The following is a 14,704-nucleotide window of genomic DNA, read 5'->3' as shown; positions in this document are numbered from 1 at the left end:
GAAGACAGAGCTGTCATGTCCATGTCTAGATATGGGGCCAGGAGACACAAGAAGACAGAGCTGTCATGCATGGTGGCTCCCATCTACTCCCAACACTCAAGGGAAGAGGGAATTCTATGAGTTCAAGGTTACCTTGAGCTAAGTAGTGCATTCCAGCCCAGCTTGGGTTGCAATGTGAGATACTTTCTCAAATAATCAGGGCTAAGGATGTATATACTCACCAGAGTGCTTACCTGGCATGTGTGGAGCCCTGGGTTCAATCCTGAGCACAGCATGAGTGAGCACAGCATGAGTGAGCACAGCATGAGTAAGCACAGCATGAGTGAGCACAGCATTAGTGAGCTGTGGTGACACACACCTAAAATTGCTGGACTCAGGCAGTGGAGGCAGGAGGATCTGTTCAAGGTCATCCTTAGCTAAATAGAGGCCTGCCTGGGCTAAAGATGCTGCCACAGAAAAACAACAAAGCAAACAGGATAAGATAGAAGAGAAATCTGTGACCTACAGGTGTGTACCTTTGTGGGGACACTGCACCCAGATAAATTCTGATTAAAGGATCGGGTCACAGCATTGGATTGACCAGCAGTGTGAACCCAGAAGTCTTAGAGACCCCGTGGACTAAGAGCACACTATAATCTGAATTTTGGAAGGAGGTGGTTCCTCTGTGGTCACTGAGCTAGAGCAAGAGAAGGGCAACCTTCAAATCCACTCAGGAAGTGGCTTGTCACAGAGCGTGGGCAAGCTGACCGGAAACTGAAGTGCTCCCCAGGGTTCTGTCAAGAGGGTGGAAGACCTCCGGTAAAGGTTAGGGGACACATGCATCCCCAATCCACAGTCATGGGTGTCCCCATTTGCTGGGTGTGGTAGGAACCAAAGCCTCTGAGGCCTCCAACATCTACAGAACCCTTCCTGCATCAGTTCATCTGGAGCCTCACATGGGAACCAGGGACTAGGTAGCAGAGGACAGAAAGGAGAACTAAGCAAGAGGACATTCTACCTTCTAGAAGGGACGGCTCCTTCTCAACCTCTTGGCCCTGGTGCAAGTGGCAGCTGAGCTGAAGAAATGATTCCCAGAGGAATAAGATTGTGGGTGTTTTCAGCTCTGCTCCTCTCTCAGGTCCCAGGTGAGCATTGGGGGCATGTGTGTTGGGCTGAACAGCTTTGAAAGGGGAACTTCTGCTATAAGCCTGGCAGGGAAGTGGGAGAGAGAGAGAGAGAGAGAGAGAGAGAGAGAGAGAGAGAGAGAGAGAGAGAGAGAGAGAGAGAAGCAGTACAGGCTGAAGGGCACAGAGAAAAGCAGGAGGGTGGGATGTGGCCCAGGAGGCATCAGCATGTCCTTCACAGGTGCTGCCAGGTTTCTGTGCACAGTGCCGTCCTGTCTACCACATCTGAGACAGAATCAGGACACACTTATAGGGTTTCCTGTGACAGTCATTGCCATAACACATCATCTCTCTTTATTTTGTAATCTTTGATCTCAGTCCTGACTCCTACTCTGACAGAGCCTGTCTCCTTTCTCAGTGATTCCTCAAGACCAGAGGGTTTTAAGACCTGTCCTGAGGGAGGACTTACTCCATCCAGGTGTGAAGTGCAGAATTGAGGTTTGTGTTTTTCAGGCTGTGTCCCTCTACATGGCCCCAGCACTGTCATGGGAACTGTGGGGGAATCGCTGAACGTGTCATGTCAGTATGAGGAGAAATTCAAGACTAACAATAAATACTGGTGCAGAGTGTCACATATACTAGTATGTGAAGATACTGTTACGACCAAGAGCTCTCTAGAAGAAGCTAGGAATGCCCGAGTGTCCTTCAGGGACAATCCAGACAACCTCACCTTCACAGTGACCTTGGAGAAACTCACCCTGGAGGATGCAGGCAGCTACTGGTGTGTGGTGGGTATACAACTTCCCTTTGGCCACTTGAAGACTGAAGACTTCTTACAGACCAACGAGTTCTTTGAGATTGAGATGTCAGTCGTCCCAGGTAAGCCTCCCGCATTCTGGGGCAGCCTGAGTCCAGGCCTTCCATTCCCTCATGGAAGGAGGAAGCTGTGAACCTCAGCATGATGAGCTTGGCAAGTGAGTGTGTCAGGACAGGAAGTGTGAGTGCACACGTGCCTCTGTGAGAGCATGTGTGGTACATGTGATAGTGTATGTACACCAGGACATGTGTGTGCATGCACACAGGGGGCACCTGTGTTTTTAGAAACTACTTTAGTATTTTATTTGTTTGCTTGTTCATGTATTTGTTTATAGGAACTTGCTCATGCTGTGTGTGAGTGAATGGAGACATTCTCTGTGTTAGTTCTCTATTTCCATCTGTGGGTCAAACTCAAGTCATCAGGCTTGGCAAGCAGGGGCATTTACCCAGTGTGTCATCTCAGGTTGGCAAGCAGGGGCCTTTACCCACTGAGCCATCTCATCAGTGCCTGTTGGGGGTTCTCTGTATGCATCCTGGGACAGTTTCAGGCCTGTAACTTTCTAGAAACAGGCTTTGAATAGCTGGCTTTGTGAATTCCTGTCCTGATAAGACAGGAGTCATCTCTCCCAGGTCTTAAATGTCCTGTCACCATTCTCTATATGGGAACAGTACCCTGGCCCATCAGCTCTCCACTCTCTAAGGTGGCTCTGACCTGGGACTGAGTGAACACTATCCTTCCGAGAAAGTTCTTGGGGTACCAGCGTCATCACTGGTTCTGGGCCTTCTGAGATACCACCAGAGATACAAGGAGGACCCTAGGCAGTGTATGGGTCTTCTCAGTGCCCTGAGGAACCCACTCACCCCCTCCAAGCTCTCCTGTATCCCCCTTTCTCAGGAACCATTTACTGATGGTCGAAAATCAGAGAATCCCTCCAAGGTTCCCCTTCTGCGGGCAGAGGATCAAGCAGGATGGAAAAGAGGATTTCAGCTACTTTGGTCCGCAATGTTCTCCACGCCTGCAGTTCATTCCCCCCAATTACGCCTCGATTGTTCTTAGAACCCAATCAGTGCATCTCTTTAAGGCTGGGTTTGTGGCAGGGGTGGAAGAGGCTGGACATCACTGTTAATCCCAATTTCTTCTCCCTCTTCTTCTCCCTCTTCTTCTTCTCCCTCTTCTTCTTCTTCTTCTTCTTCTTCTTCTTCTTCTTCTTCTTCTTCTTCTTCTTCTTCTTCTTCTTCTTCTTCTTCTTCTTCTTCTTCTTCTTCTCCTTCTCCTTCTCCTTCTCCTTCTCCTTCTCCTTCTCATTCTTAGTCTCCTCCTCCTCCTCCTTCTCCTCCTTCTCCTTCTTCTTCTAATCCTTATTCCTCTTCCTCTTCTTCAGCACCATCACCATCATAATTATTTGAGAGAGGATCTCATGTAGCCCAGGTCAACCACAATCTCACTGTGCACTTAGGATTCATCTTGTATGCCTGACTTTCCTGTCTCTGCCTCTCCAGCACTGGGATTGCAAGCAAATAGCACCACACCTAGTTTCTCGTTCCTGGTTCTCCATTTTGATTTCCCCATATAGGTTTCCCTTCAACCTCTTCTGTGGGTTCGTTCTGAAGTATGGGATCTATAATGCCCCCGATGTCACTACTCTGCAGTAGAGGCCATACTCCACAGAGCCCTGCAAGCCTCTGCCTTACTAGAACTTTCCATCTGATCCTTCCTCAGAAAAGATGGCCCAGTGGCCTTTCTGGCTGACACTGGGAATGAGTGGCCCAGGCAGACATGGAGTCCCACTCCCCTGTTTGTCCCCAGAAGGATAGCAAACAAGGAGGCAAAGGTGTGGCTGAGGCTGGATGAAACCTGGAACTCATGAAGGTCTTCTCACTGACACTTAAACTCTCCTCTCTAAGAAGACTGGCTTCATGTTTGCAAATGGCACCCAGACACTGGGCACCATGAGATGGGCTTCGAAGGAAATCCCTGACAGCACCTGGTGTGACCATGTGGCTGATAGGCTGTTGTAAACCTGTCTAGACCTAGGGATCTGTGTGAAGCAGAGTGACAGGTTTCAGTGGGTGGGAGTCAGAGTGGAGGTCACGGGAACTGTCTTGTGTGTTTATCCTTTGCTCCAATCATAGGTTCAAGCCCTTGGAATGGTACAGATGTCCTGGAGTCCCCCACATCATCACCGGTACACACTCAGCCCAGGGTGACCACAGACGACACAATTGCTGCTCCCAGCCCACAGCCTCGGTGAGGAACCAATATCCCTGAGGACTTCGGTTTGGGGAGCAGGGGTCATCCTGAGAGAGCAAGGCAGAAGGGTTTGTATCTCCCTCCTGTACACCTCTCCTGCATTTCCCAATCTCAAGCTGACCTGGGCGGGTCCGGTGAGTGCCAGTTGCTGATGTAAAGATAGGGACAGAGCAATGAAGCACAGGTGCAGACCCGCTGAGCTGGAATTGGCTCCCAGACAAGAGGGCTCTACCTAAGCACATCCAGAGCCTGGAGAAATGGTTGTGGGGAGACGGGTCTGCCAGTGAAGTATATCTGAGTTTGAACCACATCACCTACAAGAAAAGTCAGGCATGGGGGCACCTACTTGAAATACCAGAGCTGCTGGAATAGAGACAGGAGGATGCCTGAGACTCACTGACTAGCCAGCCTACTTGTCATGCTTCAGGCTAGTGAGAGATCCTGTCAGAAAACAAGATAGATGGTCCAGGAGTGGAGGTACACCCCTTTAATCCCAGCACATGGGCAGCAGAGGCAGGTCAAGCTCCAAGAGTTTAGGGCCAGCCTGCACTACATAGTGAATTCCATTCTAGTCAGAGCTATATAGTGAGACCTGTCTCAGAACTAACACAAAGTGATGGCTCTTGAGGAATGACCAAGGTCATCCTTTGATACCCACATTCACGCACACGCGTGTGCATGGGCACACATACAAACAATTAACTATGTAAAATAATTAAGCCAGTGGGTGGCAAAGGCAGATGGATCTCTATGAGTTTTAGGGCCATCTTGGTCTACATGAGCTCCAGGACAGCTAGGGGTATATAATATAAATAAATGAATAAAGAAATGAATGCTACCCAGAAGAAAGTGGGAGGGGTCTAGTTAGAAGAGAGTTGGGTGGGTTGGAGAGGTGATGCCTGCCTGGTTAGAGGCTGTATGGGTAGAAGCCCATGGGCTTGGTCTGAAGAGAGCAGGCCAGGCCCACACAGTTCAAGGCTAGTATTTGGGCTACATGTTAATCTCATTGGTCATTCAGGCAGTTCTTGTCCTTGTCCCTGCTTAGATCTCTGTGGACACAGACCTTGGTGAGAGACAGCCACATAGTGTGGTCATCAGCGTCACCTTCCGGGAAGGGAGCTTATTGTAACTATGTCTCTTACAGGTCTCTTCTGAGCAGCTTCCACTTCTGTGTCCTGGTGTTTCTGGAGTTGCCCCTGTTCCTTTGCATGCTTGCTGCTGTCCTCTGGGTGAACAGGCCTCAGAGGTGCTCTGGAGGAAGCAGCACTGGGACCTGTTATGAGAACCAGTGAAGTCTGCTGACATCAAGGCCCTGTCCCTGGACACAGCTCCGCAGGTGGCCGAGGAGAACCAGAAAACCTGTGTTTTTGAGAATACTCTGAGACTTTTAGAAGATTCTTTGTGCTGTATCAAACACATAAAAAGAGTGTACCCAATAAATACCTACATATTTAAATAAAATGTCGGGATATAGATATTACTCTGTGGTTAAGAGGACTGGCTGCTCTTCCAGAGATCCTGAGTTCAGTTCCCAGTAACCACATGGTGGCTCACAACCATCTGAAATGAGATCTGATGCCCTCTTCTGACATGCGGGGGTACATTCAAATGAAGCACTCATATATATTATGTAAATGAAACTTTCTTTAAAAAATTCAATAGAATTTTAATGGAATATCTTTTCTTATTCTCTGGTAAGTTCACACTTGTGTACATCATGGCTTTTTCATATCCACACCAACCCCACCCTCCCACCCCCTCAGTCATGTGTTATCCGCTCCCCTTCATGTTCTCTACCCCCCTTTCCCATATCTCCTTTTCTTTCTGTAACTCACTGAGAACAGTTAGGGCCTCCCGACAGAACACTAGCTGATCTTGCCAACTTGGTCTTGTGCATGCAACCACAGCTGCCATGAGCTTGTGATAGGGAGACAATGCCACACACAGAGAACACAGCATTCAGGGCTCTCTCCTCCTCTCCCTCTGGCTGTGGATCTCTTTCCTCTCCCTCCCCGCCATGGAGTGGAATGGGGGTGTTATAAAGGGCTGAGCTCTGGATGGTCACTTACACCACAGAAGGATGCATCTCCAATCAAGGACACGGGCAGCGCTAATTAAAGGTGTAGACGGAGATATTTCGAAGACAATTTGACAGCTTGTCCAATAAATATGTGCATCCTCCATGAGAAATACTCATGGCACTGTGTCCTCCAGATTCAGTCATAGAACATGGTCTATACTGATGGTCTCTCTGTCTGACAACACATCCCTGCTTCCCAGCCACCTTGGTGACAACCTGAACCTAGCATTTTATAACTGCTTGGCTTAAGGCTTTGCCTCATGCACACTCATGGGCTTGCCAAGGGTGTATTGCTTAGCTTCTCTGTCTCTGATTGTTATATACGCAGAATTATACTTTTATTTATTTAATTTTTACATAGAGTCTTACTATGGAAGCCTGGTCCAGTGTTCACTATATAGACCAGATTGGCTTTGAACTTATAGAAATTTACCTCCACCACCACACCAGGACCTGTGTTAGAATTTTTCCCCCCAGTGTTCCAGAGTAACCCCAAAGCCTGCCACATAGGACAAGCACTTTGCCAGAGATGCACCTCACCATATCCTCCTATCTATTTGCCTGCCTGCCTGCCTGTTTGTCTGTCTGTCTCTCACTTTTCTCCCTCCCTCCCTTCCTTCCTTCCTTCCTTCCTTCCTTCCTTCCTTCCTTCCTCCCTTCCTCCCTCCCTCCCTTCCTTCCTTCCTTCCTTCATCCCTCTTTCCCTCCCTTCCTTCTTCCCTCCCTCCCTCCCTCCCTTCTTCCCTCCCTCCCTCCCTCTCTTCCTTCCTTCCTTCCTTCCTTCCTTCCTTCCTTCCTTCCTTCCTTTCTTTTTCCTTCATTAACAGTGTCTCACTATGTAGCTCAGGCTAGTTTCCAACCCCTGATCATTCCACCTCTGCCTCCCCAGTTCTGGGATTATAGACATGTGACACCATGCCCAGCTACATGCTTCATTACTAAGTCTTGTGGCTTTATCATTTAACATTGTGTCTGTGAGATTCACACAAGTGCTATGTTGATGCTCCTACATGCATCCTGTACACTGCCCTCTGGTTGGCTATGTCAACACCCTGGGACATCGCTTTGTCTCCTGTGGTTAAACACGTTAGACTCTTTTCCCTCGTCTTCACTCTCCTTCCCTCCTCCTCTTCCACCCCCTCCTTGCTTTTGTTATGAAATAAAACACAAGCTGGGGTTACAAGCACATATCACCACGACCTGCTTTTTATGTGAGTTTTCCTGCTCTGCCTCAGGTCCTCCAGCTTGTACAGCAAGCCCATTATTGACTGAACTACTCTCATTGTCTGATATATAATCAGATAGATATAAGTAGATAGAGTGATAGATACAGATAGACATTTAGATAGAGACACACAGAAGGAGATATATGTTTTGGTAAATGGCTTTTAATTGTAATGCAGCAAATTAGTCAGTATTTCCTTTGTGGCTTATGCCTTTGGCTCTCATTTAAGAAATTATTATACCAAGATAAGCACAGGCTCGCAATCCTAGCACATGAGAGGTAGAGGCCAGAGAATCTGGAGTTTCACCTTCAGCTACAGAGTAAATTCCAGGTCATCTTAGAATATATACAACTGTGTTCCAAAAACACAGGAGCTGCAGAGAGGGCTTGGCAGTTACAAGCTGCTCATCCAGGTTTGCACCACATAGCAGCTCACAGTGATCACTAAGTCCATTTCTTAGTCATGGTTTGTATTCCTGCAGCAAACATCACGACCAAGAAGCAAGTTGGAGAGGAACAAGTTTATTCAGCTTACACTTCCATGTCACTTTTCATCACCTAAGGAAGTCAAGACTGGAACTGAAGAAGATCAGGAAGTAGGAGCTGATGCAGAGGTCATGGAGGGACGTTACTTACTGGCTTGTTCCCCTGGATTGCTCAGCTTGATTTCTTTCTTTTTTTTTTTTTAATTTTTTATTTATTATATGTAAGTACACACTGTTACTGTCTTCAGACACACCAGAAGAGGGAGTCAGATCTCATTAGGGATGGTTGTGAGCCACCATATGGTTGCTGGGATTTGAACTCAGGACCTTCGGAAGAGCAATCAGTGCTCTTAACCGCTGAGCCATCTCACCAGCCCTCAGCTTGATTTCTTATAGAACCCAGGACTACCAGCCCAGGAATGGCATGACCCACAATCGGCACTCCCACTCTTGATCACTAATTGAGAAAATGCCTTACAGCTGGCTCTCATGGAGGCATTTCCTCAAGGGAGGAGGCTCCTTTCTCTGTGATAACTCCAGCTGTGTCAAATTGACACACAAAACCAGCCAGTACAGGATCTAACTTCCTCCTCTGCCTGTCTGGGCACTGCCAGGTGCAATAGCATTCATGGAGACACAAACACTCATACACATCAAAATAAACAAAGATGTTTTCAAAGAAAATAAAAAACCTAAGAAGATGAAGAAGAGGAGAAACCTAGTAATAACAACAGGAAGAAGAGAAGGTGACACACTAAAAATTTAATTGTTTTCCTGTATTGTAAACATTTTTATTTTTAACTCCTTACATTTTATTTCTTATGATTATTGACCATATTTGTGATGTGTATGTGCGCACATGCATGCCACAGTCAGTGCAGACCTTCGTGGAATCAGTTCTCTCCTTCCAACATCATGTGGGTTCTGAGCACTGAATTCAAGTCACCAGGCTTGTGGAGCATTGTCAACCAATGAGCCAATGTGGTGAAAGACTGAATTTAGAAATTTGGAAAAAGTATGTTAATGGAGATGCGTTAATGTATACTGTATAACCTTTACTTAAAGAAGGCATAGGAAGTCTCTGTAACGAGCCAGGAATGTGGACTGTTCAGTTCCAGGAACTTGTTGGTCACAGAGACCCCCTCCAGCTAGGGCGCAGAATAAGGAACAGGACAGCAGTCAGCCATAAAGAAGATAGCATTGAACAAACCACATTCCTCTTGACAATGTTTTACTTATGACCCTCATAAGGGTCATAACTCAACCAGGAGTTGGGTCCCTTTGGAATTTTCCACTGTTTTTATGTTATGTTTCCTTGGTAACCCTCTCACCACCACCCCCAGTTTGTGGTTTTTCCCTTTAAATACCCCTCACTTCTTGTGTTTGGGGTCGAACTCGTCTGGACTGCCAGGCTATGTGTTCGACCCCAGATCTGGCTTATCCCCAATAAACCTCGTGCACTTGCAGCAAGATCGGTCTCTCGTGAGTTATTGGGTGGTTGCATCATCCCGAGACTTGAGTGAGGGTCTCCCCAGCTCTGGGGGTCTTTCAGTGGTTCACATTGGTGCACTGCCATCTTTTAGCTAGAGCTGTAGTCTCAGGCCTTGGTGCATGGCTCTCTTCTTAGGTCTCAGTAAATCTTCATCAACACTGGCAAAGTCCTCTGCTGTTCACATCTTGTGTCAAGCCACTTAAGTTCCTAAAAGGAAAATCAAATATGGGCTGGAGAGAGGATGGTTCAATGGAGAGTAGCGGCTGATCTGGCAGAAATGTTCAGATCTCAGTACCACCCGGGTGTCTCACAACCCAGCTCATAGGTCAACGCTCCCTCTAGCTTCTGTAAGTACTGCACTTATATGGTGCACAGGCAGACAGACAGACAAAACACTGACACATGTAAAGCAACATAATGCTTTATAAAAAGATAGACAAGTTTTCTGAGAAGCCCAGGCTGGGACGTTGAGTGTGAGCACGTGTCTCAGTCAGGTTTCCGTTGCTGTGATAAAACACCACGACCAAAAGCCGCTCTGGGAGAAAAGGGTTCCTTTGCTGTCCCTTCCATTTCTCCATTCAGCATCGAAAGCAGTCAAACCAGGAAGTCAGCCAGGGCAGGAACCGGGAGGCAGGAGCTGATGCAGAGACCACGGAGGGCTACGGCTTCCTGTTCTGCTCCTGGTGAATTGATCCGCCTGTTTGCTTACAGAACCCAGGAGCACCAGGCCAGACCCGAAATGGGCTGGTACCTCCCCCATCAATCACTAATTAAGAAAATGCCCTTTATGTTTCTATCTGATCATGGAGTTCGGTTTGTTGTAGGGGTTTTTTAATTTTGTTTTATTTCGTTTTGTTTTGATAGCGTCTCTCTATGCAGTCCTGGTGGCTGTCCTAGAACTCAAAGAGACCCACCTGCCTCTGCCTCCCTAGTGCTGGCATCAAAGGTCTGTCCCACTGTGCTGGCATGGAGGTGTTTCTCATCTGAGGTTTTCTTCCCTCAGATGACTCTAGGTTTGGCCAAGTGGACATTAAACCCAGGCAGCACAGAGCATCAAATGCACTGTTAGGATAACTTCCTTATCTATGAACATGGACTGTAACTCCAATTATTTGGGAACTTTGAAATCATCTTCTAAGGGTTGGTGAGACAGATCAGCTTTGCTGTGAAAACCTGGTCTCCTGAGGTGGGTGCCCAGGACTTACCGTGGAAGGAGAGAACCAACTCCCAGAAGTCGTCCTCTGACTCCCATGTACAAGCTGTTCTGAACCTTCACACTCACAAACATATCGCACAGCACACACACAAGAAATTAAATTTAAATGAAATAATAAAATGTTCTTTAATAAATTATCTCCTCTTTGGAACCTGTCTGTGCGTTTATTAAATTTGATTCTTGCTACAGCATTTTCTCTGTCCAATCACATTAGGGCAGTGACAGGCCTGTGATTGGACAGGAATAAGGAGGTGGAGCTGGAGTTGGAGGAGGAAAAAGGGTCGGAGCAGGAGGAGAGGTCATCATCATGGATGCAAACGATGAGGATGATCCAGACTCCACGAGGTTATACAACCAAGCAGGTTTTTACAAAATAGATTAATTGGGTTAGAATATTGTCTTTATTATCTGGTTCAAAAATTATTGAATTGGCATCTTGTAAATTGTAATTTTATTGTTATATAAATCTGATTGGATATTAAAGCCTTAAGAGTCATGCTTTACTTACTGGATAGTAGGCACTATTTAGATGAATGATTGTGGGACTGTGTAAAGAGTTGCATGCGAGGACTGGAGAGATGGCTCAGAGGTTAAGAGCACTGACTGTTCTTCCAGAGGTCCTGAGTTCAATTCCCAGTAACCACATGGTGGCTCATAACCATCTGTAATGAGATCTGGTGCCTTCTTCTGGTGTGCAGGCATACATGAATACAGAACATTGTATACATAATAAATAATTTAAAAAAAAAAAGAGTTGCATGCGAATGAGATGTAGCTTGCTGGGAGGAAATAACAAAAACCCGTCGGAGCTTAGTATTGAGGTCAAACGGTACCAGCTCAAAAACGTGGCCCGGCGGGAAGTGGAGTTTGTGGGAGGGATTCATTTCTTATAATTCCCGAAACAGATTCTGAATGAATTACATTTTTATTTTGAGATCTTTAAAAGATTTGTTTTATTTTAATTATGTTTGTATGTGTGTGTGTCACACACATACACAGGGAGAAGAAATCTGAAGCACCTTTCGTTCCTTTTAATCATTTTCTTTAGTGATTAAATAATGTTTAATCATTTTCTTATCACCATTTAGGTTTTTTAAGTTCTCAAACACTTTCTTAGATACCCAAACACTTTCTTAGACCTTCAAACACTTTCTTAGATCCTTACAACTTATGTTTCTATATCCTCAGATTTTACGTAAACTTCACACTCTTTCCCGTCCAATTATTCACAGAGGGCACAGGTAGCAGATTCCTGGGAGCAGTCACTGTAAAGTGAGGAGATAGTAAAACGTTGATTCTGTCATTAGTCTCATCTTCAAACCCATCAGAGACCTGAGAAGGAAAATCTAGATGACCCGTGTGTCAGTTAGAGTGACCGGAACTTACCCATTACCTAGATGACCACCTCATTGGGCTCATGTGGTGTTGGTGGCTTGGGCACAGGCCCCAGGGAAGCCTCTGTTTTCAGTTGCCAGGTCTAAATAGGCTTTTCCGTGAACCAGGAACTTGGGAAGGTTGTCCTATCCTTGTCTAGGCAAATTAAGGCATTCAGTTTTTCAGTGTCCTGCCTGACCACAATTTGGGCAGAATTCTGGCAATTGGTAAGGCATTGGGGGCAATTATGCCCAGTGCTTATCATAACTGCAATACAGGTGGAGTTGTTGGTGCCCCATTTATTTTCTGTGGAGACCTTGGGGGAGTCACCATTAGGATTTGGAAATCTCTGTCAAGCTAAGTTTAAGCATATCAAATGCCATATTCAGCAGGTCTCTGAAGTCCCTGAGTACCATCTATCTATGTAAAATATAGTTGAATAGACAAACTTGGCTTGTTTCTAGTTATTTGTCCTAAGTGTAAACTCGAAGACATATACAAGCAGTTAAATAAGGCCACCCCTGTTAGGTTTGAGCCTTAAAACTCACAATTTTTCAATTGAAGCTCTTCTAATATTAAAATAAAAATGTTAATCATAGATGCGGTTCATAGAGAGGCTGGCAATTTTGCTGATCCCACAATATTTCACCATTAGAGGCCATTGTAGTTTTCTGTAGGCTTAGTTTATCCAAACAGCTAAAGCTTAGACAGAGAAGTTAGATATGGCTGCCGGCAAGGTACTGAATGCTGTTGGCAGCCCTTAGTTAAGATGGTGGTGAAGCAAGGTGAAGCGATGACTTTCCCAAAACAAAGATGGCTGCCAGCCAAGAAGCTGCCCTTAATCAAGATGGAAGTGAAGTTATGACTCCACTTTACTTATCCCATAGTCAAAGTGGTGACCAGCCATGTGTTGTATAAATTGTCCCCCACCCTGCCGGCTCTGGTGAGGTTAATCGGGTGTGACAGGCAATTTAAAGGACCAAGGCTGTTCTGTCACTGCCATCATTGCTACCACCACTGCATAGACATGGAGGGGAGGGGAGGGGGAAGGGGGGAGAGGCGGCATCTGAAGCTATATGTGCCCAGCCACTCTTGAAGGGTGTACAAAAGACTAGTTTCTAAGAAAAACTGGATGCATGGAGTTCAGACTGAAGTCTGTGCAAGGTCTGAGACAAAACTAATTTGGATAAAGCCTGGTGGTGTCTGGCAGTCGAGGTTTAGACGCAACAAGGTGCATTTCCCCAGCCTTTCCTGGAACCTGAAGGCTCAACTGTGCAGCGAGCACTCTGCACATAAGCCTGGGGTCATACAGTGTGTGTGTGTGTGTGTGTGTGTGTGTGTGTGTGTGTGTGTGTGTGTAGCGGGGTGAGGAAGCCTCAAGTCAAACATCTTTGAATCTGAAGACTCCCCATGGAACAAAGACTCTTTGTTCTGGAACAGAGGGCTTGCCCTTGGGATCCCAGGAGTCTAGAAACCCAAAAGGAGCATCCAGTGCCCCAAGGCTGCTGGGAGGTGGTTGCTCATGGAGTCCAGAATTGATCTCATCAGATGGAGAGAAAGATGAGGGGAAGGATCTCAGTGCCCCATTCCCAGGGCTGGGGCTCAACATCTCGGCACCAGATGATGTTATTCTCCACCGATGAAATGAACCAAATCAAAGTATAAAGGCAGGCATACTGAGTGCAGCTCTCAGGCAGGTTCACTGTTCCCAAGAAAGTCACCATGGGAAGGGAGACAGAGGGATGGGGAATAGAAAGAGAAAGAACATGTGCATGCAGGGAGAGAGGAAATGCAGAGAGAGGGAGAGGGTGGAGACCAAAATGTCTGGATTACATAGGGAAGAGCTTCTGGGGATAGGAAGCCCAGACCCTGGGATGGAAAGCTCACATGGAAAGTGGGGTATGCCAGCCATGTCCTGTAACATGCAAAGACTGAGGGATGCTGGGAGAACTTGGAGGCCAGGTCCACTTTGGTATGTTAACTGTGCACCTCAGCAGCTCATCCCAGGTCTGAAACCCAACAGTGTCCATGGGACTGCCACTGCTGATGGCCAGGTCTAGGTCTATGATCCTGTTGTGGGGCTGTGGGGCTGTGGTGATATGGTGGTTCATGGTTAGTGCTGCTATCTGAGGTTGTATTGATGTCCATGGGCCATGCTGACATCTGCGGCTGTGTTGATGTCCTTGGCCTGTGCTGCTGGCAGGGCTATGATGGTGTCTATACCTCATACTGTGGCAGAGGGTTGTGTTGATGTCTGTGGTCTTTACTGCCATTGAAGACTGTGTGGATGTCTGCGGTCCATGCCATTGCCAGAAGCTATGTGGAAGTCCGTGATCCATGCTTCCATTGACTGCGAAGGACAAGAAAGCTACTCTTTCATTGGTATCAATGGCTGAAGACTCACAATTGAGAAAGTGTGACTTAGAAAGATTCTGTGACAACTCCTACCCCCACCAAACCCTTCAAAAAAGTAACAGCCTGGACAGAAATCCATCGAAGAGAATTCTTAAAAATTATGATGAGGATGCTGAAGTGTAGTTCTCACAATTGATGGCTTCAGCTGGGGTGCAAACAGGGAACGACTCAATTTTCTTTAAGGGGCTGGCTGCTGGGAGTGTAGCCATGCTCCAGTGAGTATAAGTTGTCGTCTTACTTTCTTTCT

The 14,704-nt window shown here is 46.6% G+C and overlaps 1 protein-coding gene across 1 annotated transcript; it reads left to right on the top strand.

Annotated features, from left to right (window-relative positions):
• Nucleotides 1-803: 803 nt before the first annotated feature.
• On the top strand, nt 804-5,603 carry Cd300c (CD300c molecule). The gene is made up of 4 exons (XM_031352732.1): nt 804-1,124; nt 1,617-1,982; nt 4,053-4,167; nt 5,315-5,603. Exons 1-4 carry the CDS (start codon nt 1,064-1,066, stop codon nt 5,460-5,462), a joined length of 690 nt encoding a protein of 229 aa, XP_031208592.1. The 5' UTR covers nt 804-1,063; the 3' UTR covers nt 5,463-5,603.
• Nucleotides 5,604-14,704: the final 9,101 nt, after the last annotated feature.

The sequence above is a fragment of the Mastomys coucha genome, unplaced genomic scaffold (assembly GCF_008632895.1).
Source record: "Mastomys coucha isolate ucsf_1 unplaced genomic scaffold, UCSF_Mcou_1 pScaffold5, whole genome shotgun sequence".
NCBI lineage: Eukaryota > Metazoa > Chordata > Mammalia > Rodentia > Muridae > Mastomys > Mastomys coucha.
The sequence above is the reverse complement of the archived record's forward strand: the minus strand, read 5'-3'. Positions and strand labels throughout refer to the sequence as shown.

What these genes read in the sequence shown, in the direction of transcription:
- Cd300c (XM_031352732.1), top strand. Translation starts at nt 1,064, where the DNA reads ATGATTCCCAGAGGAATAAGATTGTGGGTGTTTTCAGCTCTGCTCCTC. An exon ending in GCTCCTCTCTCAGGTCCCAG is followed by an intron (nt 1,125 to 1,616) that starts GTGAGCATTGGG and finishes TGTGTTTTTCAG; the next exon opens with GCTGTGTCCCTCTACATGGC. An exon ending in TGAGATGTCAGTCGTCCCAG is followed by an intron (nt 1,983 to 4,052) that starts GTAAGCCTCCCG and finishes CTCCAATCATAG; the next exon opens with GTTCAAGCCCTTGGAATGGT.